Raw genomic sequence first — 16,024 nt, forward strand, 5'->3', positions numbered from 1 at the left:
CTGTCTTTGGCTGAAGGGTTAAATATTGCCCAATCTTTTGAGATGTCTCATGGTGCTGGCGATCAGACTGAGGCTTGGTTTGATGTTAACACGGTGGATCCTGCTCCTGGTTGTTTGGCATCATTCTCAGGGGGAAGGTGACGTGGCAGTGGTACAAACGTGCCCTTTGCGTTGCGGTGGAGAGCAACATGCCAAACACCAAACAACAACAGCCACAACCACAGCAATGGCAGTGGTAGGCATTCCCATCTTTCCCATACTGCTTTATGAAACATGAGAGGGCTGTGTGCACTAAGTGCGGGGTGACCTGCAACAACTGTAGAATAAAAGGACACACATTGATCAGCCAGAATATTCCTGGTGAGGAACGACTGCTAGTCGGACACATGCGTGGTGCATGTTGTATCAGTGTGCGTGCTGTTCATGTGTAGAATGGGGTAGGTAGACGATTTATCCAAGTTTGACAGACGGCAGATTGTAGTGGCTCGGACACTTGGCACAGCATTTCAGAAACTGCACAACTCATCAGGTGTTCGAAAAGTGCTATGGTGGAATTTTCAACACGTGGCTAAACCACGGTGAAACCCTATGCAAATGTTGTGGGATTGGGCAGCCACTCCTCAGTACAGATGTCGGACATCGTAGGCTGGGCAGAATGGTAAAACAGGACAGGTGGAACTAACATCAGACTTTAATGCTGGGCAGAGTAAAAATTTGTCTGCACATGAAGTGCATTAGACATCCTAACAATGGGCAGCCACAGCTGATGACTCATGCATGTGCCAATGTTAACACCACGACATTGGCAACTACACCTGAAATGGGCACATGAACATTGGCACTGGAGATTGGTGCAGTGGCTGACCACTGCATGGTCTGATGAATTCCGATACCTCCTTCATTATGCCAATGGGAGGGTGCGAATCCACCATCTTCCAGAGGAACAGCTCCTTGACAACTGTACTGCGGGATGGAGACAAACTGGCAGAAGCTCCGTCATGCTCTGGAGAGCATTCACATGGGCACCCATGGGTCCACTGGAACTTGTGCAAGGCACCATGATAGCCGATGAGTACCATACACATCTTCATGATGATCTTGATTCTTGATGGCAATGGAATTTTTCAACAAGGTAATGTGCCGTGTCAGAAGGCCAGGAGTGGAAAGGAGGGGTTCGAGAGACACAGTAGCAAGTTCCAATTCATGTCCTGGTCCTCCAAATTGCCATATCTGAACCTGATCGAACCCACCTGGGACATGATTGAACATAGTGTCAGAGCTCATCGACTCCCTCCTAGAATTTATGGGAATTACACGACTTGTGTGTGCAGATATGGTGCCAAGTCCCTCCGGCGACCTACCAAGGCTTCACTGCTTTCATACTATGACGCGTTGCCACTTTTATCCGTGCCAAAGGTGGACATACTGGCTATTAGGGAGGTGGTAATAATGTTCTGGCTGATCAGTGTGTAGCATCTATGTGTCGTCCTCATCCTTCTCCTGCAGATGTGGACATGGTTCTTATTGTGTATCTGCAGCCCTTATGCAACTAAAAAATTGTTTATTGAAATGTGAGTGATGAGCAAAGTGCTCCGGCAACAAGTGGACATGGGTGCAGCGGTGACATTGCTGAACACACAGACTTACATCAACTTCGGATCTCTGGTGTTATCTCCTGTTACTCAACAGTTGGTGAGTTACATCAAGCAGCATATTCCAATTTTGAGGGAATTTACAACACCAACTGTGTATAAATCGGTGGTTCATTCCTTGATTTTTTTAGTAATGGATGATACTACTGTCGACAATCTGGTTGGTCTGGATGCTTTCACTGCTTTTGGTTTTTTTATTTTATTTTATTATTATTTTTTTTAATTGCAGATGCAGTGCACCTCAAGTCTGACCAGGTGCCTTACCAGCAATTAGATTCTGTATGTCCTGAATTATTCTCTCTTTTTTCGGAGGGGTTGGGTTGTGCCACTAATTTTACAGCCCACATTGCTCTGAAACCTACGGCATGGCCGCATTTCTTTTGTACGTGACTTATTCCAATGGACTTGTATGATACACTGAAATCCAAGTTGGACAGACTGAAGTTATTGGGGTCATCCAGCCTTTATGCCAAGTGAGTGCTCTACCCCCTACGTGATTGTTAAAAACCAAATGTTCAGCTTCACTTCTGTGACAACTTTAATGTGTCTGTTAACGGTCAATCTGTCTTTGACACCAACCCTTTGCCCCGTCAGGAAGAGTTATTGGCCAAATTCGCAGGGGGTCGGTTTTTTCTAAAATCTGAAGCCTATGTACAAATTCTGTTGGATGAGGATTGGAAATAGCTTCTTCTGATGAACAATCCCTTTGGGTTGTACCAATGTCAGCAAATCCCATTTGGTACGGCTAGTGCCCCTGGGATTTTTCAGCTTTTTTTGGAACAATTGATGATATTCATTCCAGGATGCATCAACTATCTTGATGACATCGTCATGACAGGTGAATTCACGGATGGACACTTACGCTCATTGTTCACTTGGTCTCACATACTGGTTTGAAGTGCAACTTGGTTAACTCTGACTTCTTGCAGCCATCAATTGTGAATCTGGGGTTTGAGGTTTCTTGGGATGGTGCAAAAGCCTTTGCGTTACCATGTCACAGCTGTCACGGTTCAGCCTCGTCCAACAAATGTCAAAGATCTCCAAGAGTTTATAGCAAAAATTACCTACTATCTTAAATTCATTCCGGCTGTGGCCAAGTTGGCCCACCTTCTCCACGAATTACTTCACAAGGTTGTTTCTCTTCAGTGGACACTGGCCTGTGAGCAGGTGTTTACACTTTTGAAATCTACGAGTAAATTACATTTTGCTCCTTGTTTGGCTACTTTGCATCCTGGCCACCACCTAATCTTGGCTATGGACGAGTCCTAATAAGGCCTTGGGACTGCTCTTGCTCATTGTTATGATAACAGTTCCAACTGTCTGACAGCTTATGCATCCAAAAATGCTTTTCTCTGCTCAGCAGGGCTACTCCCAAGTTAAAAAGGTAATGCTTGATATTGTCTATGCTCTCAAAAAGTTTAATGTATTCTTATAAGGGTCCAAGTTCCACCTCATTACAGACCACAAGCCTTTGGTTTCATTGTTTAATCCTTCTGCTTCATTGCTCAAAAAGGCAGCACATCATATCCAATGTTGGGCATTGTTTCTATCTCACTAGAACTATGAAATACATTTTGGTCTACCATGTGGCATGCCAATGCCAATGCACTGTCCTGGCTTCCAATGGGGCCAGATTGTACTTTTGATCACAATGAGCTCCAATATTTAAACTTAGATGTTGAAGCACAACATACAGTGGGAGGTTTTCTATTACGGGCTCCCAGATCACAGCTGCTGTTGCTGCCGATCAGGTTTTGCACCAGGCTGTTCACTTTGTTCAACATGGTTCACCAGCCACATCTCCGGGCAAGGCTTCTGATTCTTTACATAACTATACTGCCCTCTGCGACTGCCTTTCAGTGGCTACACCAGGGGCACTGGGGAGTCTCATGCACCAAGTCACTGACCTCTAGCATCAACTGTGAAATTATTTGTCTTGTCGTGGCTTGCTATCAGTGTGCGATACACAACAGATGGTGCTAAGGGTGTTGCTCTCTTTGTAGGCTGCACTACACTGCCAGTGGTAAGACATCCACATTGATTTTGTGGGATCCTTCCTCACTTCTTATTGGTTGTTGGTTGTTGATGGCTTCTCTCAATTTTTGTAAGTTGTCTGCTGTCCTTCTATGTCAACCATCGCTATGGGTCAGACCCTTCCCAAAATTTTTTCTACTGAAGGATTGCCATGTACACTTGGAATGTATAATGGTCCTCAGTTTGTGTCTCAGACAATGCCTGATTTCTGCACTTGTTAAGGCATTTGCCATATGACAGCCCCTCCTTTTCCACAGCAATTGGTGCAGCCACCTCTGTATGATGAACGCCAGTGACAGGCTGGTGGCGTGTCATCATGACCAGCTACTTCTTTGTGCCACGGCAAGGTCTGCACGTCTGACACCCCCGCCTTGTCCTCCTTTAGCAAGTGTCCAGATCTCGCAGAGTGCCCCTTCTGTGAGAGCAGACCCACCTTCCTGTTAGATGTCACTACCTCATGCCTCTCCTCTGGAGTGCCCCGATGCTTGCTGCTGGCCCTCCCTGTGAAGCCCCGTTGCAGGCTGTGACCCCCCCCCCCCCTCGTCCCCGATTCGCCAGCAGAGCACAGTCCCACTACATCAAGGTTCAGGATGTCGAGATGCTTTCTGTACCCTTGTCACCCATCACCTCTTCAGGTACCTCGAGGGCTAGTGGCTGCTGCACGCATCCACGGTTGTGCCACTTCCATTCTTATTCACCAGTTCCGGCCTGGACTCTCCTTCCGCTATTGCTGTCATCACCTGCAGCGCCTGCCACAGACACCATGGATGCGTCAAGTTGTCCTGATGCCCATATCGGAGGAGTACCTTTTCTCCAAGGGTTTTCTATTACTGGCTCCCAGATCACAACTGATGTTGCTGCCGATCTGGTTTTATGCTAGGCTGTTCACCTAGTTCAGCAGGGTTTGCTGGACAGGCCTCCACTATCCCCGACTATAGAGGCTGGCTACAGAGGTTGCTATAACTCATCCATACAGCACAGCACCTGCCCCCACCATCTACTATAGCTTTTCCCTATGTAAGGACTGTATGTGTTTACTTGCATGTGGGTTAGTAATCTCCTGTTTTTTGTGGGCATACTATTACTTTTGACTTACATTAAATGATTAGCAGAAAATGATTTGTGATGATTTTTGAAATTAAAGCTGTTGAATAATTATCATTGTTGTTATCATCATCATCATCATCAACAACAACAATAACAACAACAAATGTACAAGATAGTGTCGGAAAAATAAATCAGAACACTGAATCCAAACAAGGTGTTAACATTAATTTGATTTACAGCTTAAAAAAGCCATGTGATGCTAAAAAAAGAAACGAATGCCTGTAAATAACAGTTCTTTTTGCAACGTTGACTGGCGCTTAACAAAGGCAGAGAACACAATACAATGTAAAATGACACCTCTTGGTTATGGCAAACTGATTATATTATCTTGGGATAAAAATATGACAGAATATGATAACTAACAGTCACAAAAGTTTAAATGTGTGTGTGTGTGTCATTTGACAGCTTTTAAATCATGGGTAGAATACTGATCGATTATAGTCAACAGTAGAAGAAATCAGACAGCAAGAAAATGTAAAACATGTAAGACGCCTGGAGAAGAATGGTAGAAACATTTTGCTCATGGACCTCTCTGAATCATGAACAATACAAGGGGTGAGAGAAAAGTAATGAGACTGATTTTTTATCTAACAAAGTTATATTTTTTCAAACAATAATATTGTCCTCTTCAAAATAGTTCCCTTCAGTAGCTATATATGGGCGGAGTTGTCATTCCCAGTCTTGGTAGCAGTGCTGAAAGGCTTCAACTGGTAGGGCCTTTAATATGTTGGTTGTATTCTTTTGAATGTTCTCCAGAATCCCAAAATGATGTTCCTTTACAACATTTTTCAATTTCAGGAAAAGAAAACACTCGCAAGAACTCAGATCGGGTGAGTAGAGTGGATGTGGAACAATAGGAATGCTTTTTGAGGTCAAAAAACCCGATAGAACTGGCCGTCTGACATGTGGCACTGTCATGATGCATGATGATTTAACACAAAACTTGATGGCATAATGTTGCTCTAAATTCCACTCTTCCATTTTCGTAACACAAAACAAAGATGCAAGTTCACTGATTGCGTTCTCAAAACTCATGTGATGGCTGCACAGAGTTGAAACTCAGACTGGGCATCTGGATGGGGTGAACACACCAGTCTACACAAGTAGAACAACACAGCATTTACAGATCACTCAAGTGTTATAAGTTTCACTACATTTCTCACGCACCTTGTATAACAATAGACATGTTACAAAAAGTATTATTTCCCAATCATTCAGGATGAACGCGGATCACTGAGCATGTAAAAGTGTCAGCTTCTGGGATATAAGGAAGCATGTAGGCCCTGGATAGAATCTGTCCAGTGGATTAATGACAAGGCCTCATGTGCTGGCCAGCCAGGACGTTGTTTTTGTGCACTTTCCCACACCCACCTAGGTAAATACCCAGCTGGCTCCCACGTCCCCTTCTCAGATACACGATATGCAAACATTTAGAAAACAGTCTCACTTCATGGAAATGAGATTTACTTTAGACGCAGATCGATATGGCATACATAGTCTGCCACGGGAGGAGTGGTGGCGTCAGGAAGGACATTCAGCTACCAACTACCACTAACATTGCCATGGCCCAACAATGCTGATTCCACAGACAAACAGGAAAATGCAAAGAAGAAGGAGGCTGAAATCTAATTTACAGAAAAAACGTCAAGAGATAACTATTACATCTAACTGCCTTGGGTTCTCTGTAACACATTATTCCACACATTCATTTTTATCTACTACTGTTTACAGTTGCACCCAAAAATTTTCAAAATACAAGTCATTCAATACAGCTGTGAAAATCTTGCTCGACTGCTAAAATTCATTGCTGCGTCACTCAGGACTCTTATGGCTTGACCTATTAAAGTTATTTCATCAAAGTCTTGTGGCAGAAAAATTGTTCTATACCATCCAGTATTAACTGTCCTTTGATCTTCTAAAGCAACGGGCATGACCAGTGCAGCTTAGCAAAGAAAACAAATGTTCATTTTCTTGCAAGTGCTTCACAAATGAACTGGTTTAGTTAGTTTTAGTCCATCCTGGAACATCCAAACACTCGATTATTGCTTAGTTTCCAGTTCATATGAATACATCCAATTTTTATTTCCTTTTATAATGTTTTATGGAGATTTTTTATTTCCTCTGTTGAAATTTTTGAGCATTCTCTTACACCAATAGAGACACAGTTCTTGAGGTTCAGTGATAGTTGTGTAGAATCCATCAGAAACAGACCTAGCTGAACATTCATGAAAAATCAAACACATTGCATGTCTATGGATGCCCCTATATTGAAGTTGAGCTAAAAAAAAAATTATCACTAGAGAGAACATGAACACAATGAAATTCTACAAATCAACTGTAAACAGCTTTTTTCTGAAGGCGACTGATAACTAAATGTGAACAAAGGGATTTAAGGTGTTATTGTTGAGTTAGTTCCTTATAAAATTGTAAAAAACGGATATCTTCATGTGAAATTTGCATTTTATCACAAATCCAGTTTCTGAGCTGACATTGCTTTAAGAATAACAAATGACAATTCTTAAAATAAATAATAATGTTACAGTTCATGGTTGTTCATAAAAATGTGCAGGGAACCCTCATAAATACAAATAATTGGCTGGCAATCTCCACTATGTTTTTATAAACAATATCTGTCACTATCTACAGCTTTGCTATCTTGGAATACCTGTTTTTGGGCAGGTGGGAGCTGGCTCCATTCCACTGCTAGCAGTTTTGTTATTTCTGGAAAAGGGAGGTTTGGATTTTCTGCTCGCACCTTCTCACGGCGATCATTTAAAAACCGCACATAACCTGGTAACAGAATTCGAGATGCAAGAATTGGTGCTTCATATGATGTAATGCGTAAAAAAATGTAGTAACACAAAGTTCTCAAACAACTTGAATTTACAGTCTTAAGAATGCAATGTTGCAAAGTACTGTTTCAAAACAAGATATAAAATTTACTAAAAAATTGAAGGCACATAAAGTTCTTTTTTAACGAATGAACAGTATGTATCCTTTCTTCCACAGAAACACACAAAAATGCGGACATGTAAAACCAATTAAAACTGGTACATGAATTGTTGCCAACATCTGCCTGTCATGAAGGTGTAGTCTTTTCTGTTCAGGACACATGTTTATGAATAGAAACTACTTTTCCCCTTTCAAGCGAACTGTTTGTTGAGAAGTTCTATCATGGCACAATTACAAGCCTGCAGTTAAAATTATTTACACATAAACAATTAACCTATATGTCAGAATATGTTTCTGAAACATGAACATTAGACAATAAATCAGAATCTCAGAAAATATAGTCTCCCTAGCCTTTACTTTAGAGATCCAAAGAGCCATATATCTTACAAGTAATACACTACCAGAGTATGTAAAGAAACGGTCAATTACAGTCCACCCAATGAAAACTTCAACTGCCAATAAGCACAAATTACAAAACTCACTCACTAGCTCCTGTAGTGGAAAGTTAAGTCTCTTTATTATGCTACAAAAGAATAATAAGACAGCTGGAGAGGACATCATTGTGGGTGACCTATTACATTCTACTTAGGTTAATATAACTGCTGACAAAATGGAAAAGTTACTCTCTGACTGGGGTTAAGCTTCCATTTGCCCTGTCCACGAGAAGGAAGGTATTACTGACATAAAGTATCTAAGATGTTAGAGCAGAAACTGGACAGTCCAGCATGTGAATAACAAGGTTTACTCTAATGTCAGTACTGTCCTAAGAAAATTTTCAATTTCAGTCTGCATTAAACATCGTAATGACAAGTCCTTTGTGGAAAATAAATAATGGAAGGAGTAAAGGTAAACAATAGTTGAGGTACAGAGTGGTTGATCAGTGCAGACAATATACCACTAACAGCTCAACTTCTGGAAATTACAATCCAGATTAACTGTCTAAGCAGATAAGGAGCTAAATTGGAAGTCCAGGAGTGAACTGAGAAAGTAGAATACTTCACTACCATCAAATGAGCTATGATAGAAATGCGGTTAGAACAAGATAAACTGAGAAAACAAACAATATGAACTGAACTTGTCAGGAGAAGTAGGCTTCAACAAAAATAGTTAAAAACGTGGAACCAGGTCATCAACTGATTGTTAATCCTGCCAACGACTAACAAAAACCACCCTTCCTAAAGGCTGTATGTCATGGGCTGAGTATCTCTCATTAAACAGAAGACAGCTCACTGGAAAACGAAGTCATACATGTAATATTTCTAATAGAGATCTCATGCATGGTAATGGAGAGTGGAGATTACTTCAGAAGCTATAATTCAGGAGTCCTGCCCCCCCCACCCCCCACCCCTGACAGCACTGGAGTCACATGATGAGATTATACCACAACTGAGTGATAAAATCTCAATTCACCTTCTGTTGACAGTAGAATGTCCAAACTATTTGATTTAGAGAGAATGAGGAAGTAAAAGAATTGTAGTTGATAGTTAGGTAGAAAGGAAATATACCAGGGAAAAAAGTGTCAATACTCACCAAATATCGATGCCCAAAAGTTGACCAGCCACGGTCCTCAGCTGTGGGGTACAAAGGAGGCTACGACTATGACTATGATCTGTTTATCCACGAATATCTATAGGTACATCTTTCAGCAGCTTTAGACTATCTAAGGATGTTTTTTGCTAATATTCTGTATCAGTCTTATTACACTACTAAGGGACCGATGGCCTTAGTAGCTTGGTCCCTCCAGTCCCACAAACCAACCAACCATTACACTACTGGCCATTAAGATTGTACATCAAGAAGAAATGCAGAAGATAAACGGGTATTCATTGGACAAATATATTATACTAGAACTGACATGTGATTACATTTTCATGCAATTTGGGTGCATAGATCCAGAGAAATCAGTAAACAGAACAACCACCTCTGGCCGAAATAACGGCCTTGATACGCCTGGGCATTGAGTCAAACAGAGCTTCGATGCTGTGTACAGGTACAGCTGTCCATGCAGCTTCAACACTGATACCACAGTGTATCAAGATTAGTGACTGGCGTATTGTGACGAGCCAGGTTCTCGGCCACCATTGACCAGACGTTTTCAATTGGTGAGAGGTCTGGAGAATATGCTGGCCAGGGCAGCAGTCGAACATTTTCTGTATCCAGAAAGGCCCGTAAAGGACCTGCAACATGCGGTCGTGCATTATCCTGCTGAAATGTAGGGTTTCGCAGGGATGGAATGAAGGGTACAGCCATGGGCATAACACATCTGAAATGTAACGTCCACTGTTCAAAGTGCTGACAATGTGAACAAGAGGTGACCGAGACATGTAACCAATGGCACATCATACCATCACGCCGGGTGATACGTCAGTATGGCGATGACGAATACATGCTTCCAATGTGCGTTCAACGCGATGTCGCTAAAGATGGATGTAACCACCATGATGCCGCAAACAGAACCCGGATTCATCCGGGGGAAAAAAAAAGACGTTTTGCCATTCGTGCACCCAGGTTCATCGTTGAGTACACCATCGCAGGCACTCCTGTCTGTGATGCAGTGTCAAGGGTAACCGCAGCCATGGTCTCCAAGCTGATAGTCCATGCTGCTGCAAACAACGTCGAACTGTTCGTGCAGATGGTTGTTGTCTTGCAAATGTCCCCATCTGTTGACTCAGGGATCGAGACGTGGCTGCACGATCCGTTACAGCCATGCGGACAAGACGCCTGTCATCTCGACTGCTAGTGATACAAGGCCGTTGGGATCCAGCATGGCATTCCGTATTACCGTCCTGAACCCACCGATTCCATATTCTGCTAACAGTCATTGGATCTCGACCAACGCGAGCAGCAATGTCGTGATACGATAAGCCGCAATTGCAGTAGGCTACAATTCGACCTTTATCAAAGTCGGAAATGTGATGGTACGCATTTCTCCTTACACGAGGCATCACAACAATGTTTCACCAGGCAACGCCGGTCAACTGCTGTTTGTGTATGAGAAATCGGTTGGAAACTTTCCTCATGTCAGCATGTTGTAGGTGTCGCCACCGGCACCAACCTTGTGAGAATGCTCTGAAAAGCTAATCATTTGCATATCACAGCACTTCTTCCTGTCAGTTAAATTTCACGTCTTTAGCTCGTCATCTTCGTGGTGTAGCAATTTTAATGGCCAGTAGTGTAACATTAATGTTGATGACAAAAATATCAGAGGCAGATAAATAACATTATCTCCAATCAACCATATACGTTTGTAGCAAAGCAATGCTATGTGCCACTGTATAAATCTTTGCAACCAAACAAAATTACTGAACTTACAAATAATGAGACTATTCCAAGAGTAGATTAAAATGGTTATCTCAGTTTATAGATAACCAGATTATACATTATTTCACCATAGAAACAAACATAACTGATTATAAAACAATGGGGAAAAATAGACTGTCATTTGTCAAGGTGACACTTCAGGTTGCAGATAGGCACAATGCAAAGACAGTTACACACTTGGCTCTGGGTCAAAGCCTTCTTCAAAAAAGAATACACACACATGTATTTATACAAGAAACACACATCACCCACAATTGACCGCCATCTCCAGATGCTTGGACCAGATGTCTGTCTGCAGGCTGTGTGTGTGTACTTTTACCTGACAAACAACAAGCTTGAAAGCTAGTCTAAATACTGTTTCCTGTTGAGTGTTTCTGTGTGCCACATATCAGTCACCCATGGGTGAGTGGTTGCCTTTCCTTTATTTTACATATTATTTCATCCTGGAATTGTTGTTATAGGGTATCAGTGTTTGAAATAGTGGCCCCACTCTTCTCTTTATCAAGTAACTTAACTGAAAAATTTCATGCATTAACCCTACCTGTCAGTGGTTGTCGAGGCGCAGTTTGATCACGCTGGCTCTTTTTCCGCTTCTTTCCCTTAGGCCAACCAGCACGAGGTTTATTACCATTGTCTGATGAATCTGGAGCTTTTTCATCTGAGCTTCCAGTTCCTTTTGTCACTGCTGTCACTGGCTGTGTGGCTGCAAATTTCATGCAATAAATCAATTGTTAAGCAGTAATACTATTTTGTAGATAAAAATCTAAATATTACTATAAACAGTTCAATTTGTTTGACAAACTCTTCCTTATACTTTACTGTATTAAAAACTTAAATATCACTATAACACTTTTTGTCATTACGTAGAAGGGATGATAAACAGCATTTGATTTAAAAGCTTTTGAACAAAAACCTTATGAGTACTTTATGTTTTATGTAAAATGAAGGTGGACGGAGGGAGAAAGGAAAGAAAGGAACAGAAAGGGATTACTGATTTCAGCTGCACTGGCGCATTAAGTGGAATCAGCAGTGGACCATGATTTAGACTCAGGATCTCCAGCTTGCTAGGCAGGTGCGTAGATCACTGTGCCATCTAGGACACAGTGTTAATGCAACTAAGCGGACTGTTTCAGCACGCCTCATGGTCAACCCACTCTCCCATTGAGCGCCACCTATCTGCAGTCCCTGTCCATTTCCTCCTTGCTTGCCTTATAGGCAATCATGTAGACTCAGTGTACACAGTTATAATGACTCAATTACAATATAACTTTGGCATATACAAGCATCAGTTGAACTCTTTCTCAATTGACGCCTGTACATACCAAAGTTATAACCACAATGAGTCTACATGACTAGGCTACCTACACTGCACTGATGATAGCTGAAATCTACATCTGCTTGAAAATGTAGATGACTTTACAAGTGACGCTGACTTTTTTTCTGTCTTGGATTATATCACAGTCACGGGGGAAAATTACTCTCATGGAATCAAACCTGATTACTCCTAGATATATTGTGAAAGGACAGTACAGAATCTGAGAAATGCAATAGTAGCATTAATAATCATAAACAGCCTCCCTTGTTCACAAATGAAACTGATTCTGGCACAGCAAGTATCTGTCATAACATCATTTGACTCCCCCATAGAGAAATAAAGGATAATTGATGGTATTTTAAGAATAAAGTGAAATCAATTTTAATGGCGAGAACATTTGGATATTTTGTGTGTGTTGAAAGGGGGGAGGGGGTACTGATAAAGTACGTATTGTATAAAAACAAAAGCACACTCCTCTCATTTAACTGTCTTTAATATAGACGTATATCCACTGGAAAAAGTGTTCCTTTTGTAAGCGAGTGCAAATAAATTTCATATCACAGCAACGTACTGCAAATGGGTTCCATCTCTATCATTGCTAGGTATTTTCTTTCTTCTAGTTTAAAATCAAATTCAGATCAACAGCATTAACAGAAAATATAGATGCAGAAGCTCCCATTATCTCAAATCAATTGCAAATCCAAATGAACGGAGGGTAAAAAAAGAAACATTATGGTAAAAGTGTTTATATTTTTACATTTATAAATTTTCAAATTTTTCAGGTAACTTTTGAAGATCAAAACAGTTTGAAAATTAAGAGCTTTAAAAGTGGCAAGGAATTGCAGAAAATTAAAGGCTTTGTTTAACATTGGATACTATTCAGTTTCTTGCCCAGGTGGATGGGCTTGCATCCTAACTGGGCTTGCATCCTAACTGCCTATGGAGGGCATTCCAGCCTGGTAAAGGCACCCATCCACAGGCTAACTGTACCTGCTGCCAACAACAAAGAGACATAGTTCAGGAGTCCACAAGTATTAATCACCAAAGCAATGGAAGTTGGGTACAAGCCAAAACAGAAAGGGGGAGATACACTTGCTCCTACTAAGAACAACATAACAGGAAGACTAAATTCTCAAATTTAGGTGGAGATGACTGGAAAAAAAGAGAGGGAGGAAAAAAATTCTTCTCACTTACAAACTCGCACAGTCGTAGACCACGTCGACATCCACAGTCCTATATTCACAATCATAATGCCAAGTGAAATACTGATGATGATGATGTGTGTGTACATTTTGATTTTATAATGAGAAGTAGTTGAAGCTGTGAGTATGTTACTATCATAGTCTTCAATCATTTGCATGACCCATGTATTTCTCAAATTTTTGGATGAATATTTTTCATTTCTGTATTTCTATGAATTGCAATTTTCCGGTATTTGTACTGAAGTTGTGTACTAAGCACCGATGTAAACAAATTATTATTTTAATATTATATTAAAATATTTTACATATTTTATTATTATAGTAATTATAGGTATCACTGACACAAAAGTGATGGAGAGTTGATATATGGGGAACACAAGGGACTGAAACAAAATGTGTCCTGTTGTCTTTTCCAGAAATGACCCCAATATCTGCAACCATCTCATATAAGCATAGAGATAAAAATGAAATCAATTAGTTTCATCAATAAATTAGGTAGTAAATAAAAAACAACACTGATGTCCACAAACTAACACATTCCCCATGACATGAGAGATCACAATTAAGATTTGAGGAACATGCAAACAACTAACAAAGTAGAAACACACAAAAAATTGATCAAACAACTAAAAATGAGTTTACTGAACCTAATGAATGCTGTTCAACAAACTTTAAAAAAAGAGATTTATAAATTAAGAACTTCTACCATAAATAAATGACTGTGTACACAAACTTTTTGTCACTAATGTGGAAACCATTCTCTGTCTGTAACAAGTTTTAACAGCATGAGTGGTATGACAACATTATTGCATACCATCAATCAAGTCAGCAGTTCTAGTGTTGACAGTTAATACCCCCTTCTTCGGGTGTGTAAGAAACAGCATAAGAATGTTGGCAGTGGATGCTGGTATACAGCAAACTGACGGCAAACACTATCGCAAACAAACTCTACAGCATTTGCATATGGGAAGTGTTAAGTCATTTAGATGGAAAAACACTGTCAACATTGGAGGAATTAATCCACCAGGCATGCACTACGTGAATGAGCATTGTTCAACATTAGGGAATCACAGTCAAGAGAACCTTACCACAATTGGACACTACATTTCAAAATCTTGTCTTGATACCTGGTGCTATTACTGCTCATGGGTTTACAAACATGGTTTTCCTGCTGTATGATCCCTCTTGACGTTAACAAAATGCGTCCATATTGGTCTTGTTCCTGTGTATTTTACACTATAACTATTTCTAGTTCTTTGCAAATGTGAATTCTTCACATTTAAGTTTGTAGACTGAATCCAGAATCATATTTGAAGAGAATAATGGCCCACTGTTCATCAGCCAGTTGACTTGCTGACAGTAGGAGGTCAGATGTGCTCTACACTGAAGCACCAAAGAAACTGATATACGTGTGCATATTCAAACACAGAGATATGGAAAAGAAGAATATGGCACTGCAGTCGCCAATGCCTATATAAGACAACAAGTGTCTGGTGCAGTTATCAGATCAGTTACTGCTGCTACAATGGCAGATTATCAAGATTTGAATGAGTTTGAAGGTGGTGTTATAGTTGGCAGATGAATGATGGGGCACAGCATCTCTGAGGTAGTGATGAAGTGGGGATTTTCCGGTATGACTATTTCATGAGTGTATCGTCAATTTCAGGAATTTTGTAAAACATTAAATCTCTGACATCGATGTGGCTGGAAAAAGATCCCGCAAGAACAAGACCAACAACGACTGAAGAGAATCGTTCGACGTGACAGAAGTGCAACCCTTTCGCAAATTGCTGCAGATTTCAATGATGGGCCATCAATGAGTGTCAGCATGTGAAACATTCAATGAAATATCATCGATATGGGCATTTGGAGCCAAAGGCCCACTCATCTACCCTTGATGACTGCACAACACAAAGCTTTACACCTCGCCTGGGCCTGTCAACACTGACATTGAACTGTTGATGACTGGAAACGTGTTGTCTTGTCAGACGAGTCTCGTTTCAAATTGTATCGAGCGGATGGACGTGTATGAGTATGGAGACAACCTCATGAATCAATGGACCCTGCATGTCATTAGGGGACTGTTCAAGCTGGTGGAGGCTCTGTAATAGTGTGGGGTGTGTGTAGCTGGAGTGATGTGGGACCCCTGATACATCTAGATACGGCTCTGACAGGTGACACGTACGTAAGCATCCTGTCTGGTCACCTGCTTCCATTTATGTCCATTTGCATTCCAACGGACTTGGCCAATTCTAGCAGGAGAATGCAACACCCCACACATCCAGAATTGAAACAGAGTAGCTCCAGAAACACTCTTCTGAGTTTAAACACTTCCACTGGCCACCAAACTCCCCAGACATGAACATTATTGAACATATCTGGGATCCGTTGCAACATGCTGTTCAGAAAAGATCAGCACCCCCTCGTACTCTTACGGATTT

General features: G+C 41.1%; 1 protein-coding gene across 1 annotated transcript in view; it reads right to left on the reverse strand.

Annotated features, from left to right (window-relative positions):
- The window catches only part of LOC126412759 (high mobility group protein 20A-like), a 92,003-nt gene that overhangs the window by 64,025 nt on the left and 11,954 nt on the right, over positions 1 to 16,024 (reverse strand). Inside the window, exons 2-3 of the mRNA XM_050082510.1 lie at positions 11,608 to 11,769; positions 7,459 to 7,583 (exon numbers count right to left, since the gene is read on the reverse strand). Of these exons, the coding sequence (XP_049938467.1) occupies positions 7,459 to 7,583; positions 11,608 to 11,769 (287 nt within the window). The remainder of the gene's footprint in view (positions 1 to 7,458; positions 7,584 to 11,607; positions 11,770 to 16,024) is intronic.

This window comes from Schistocerca serialis, chromosome 7 (assembly GCF_023864345.2).
Source record: "Schistocerca serialis cubense isolate TAMUIC-IGC-003099 chromosome 7, iqSchSeri2.2, whole genome shotgun sequence".
NCBI classification, from domain to species: Eukaryota; Metazoa; Arthropoda; class Insecta; order Orthoptera; family Acrididae; genus Schistocerca; species Schistocerca serialis.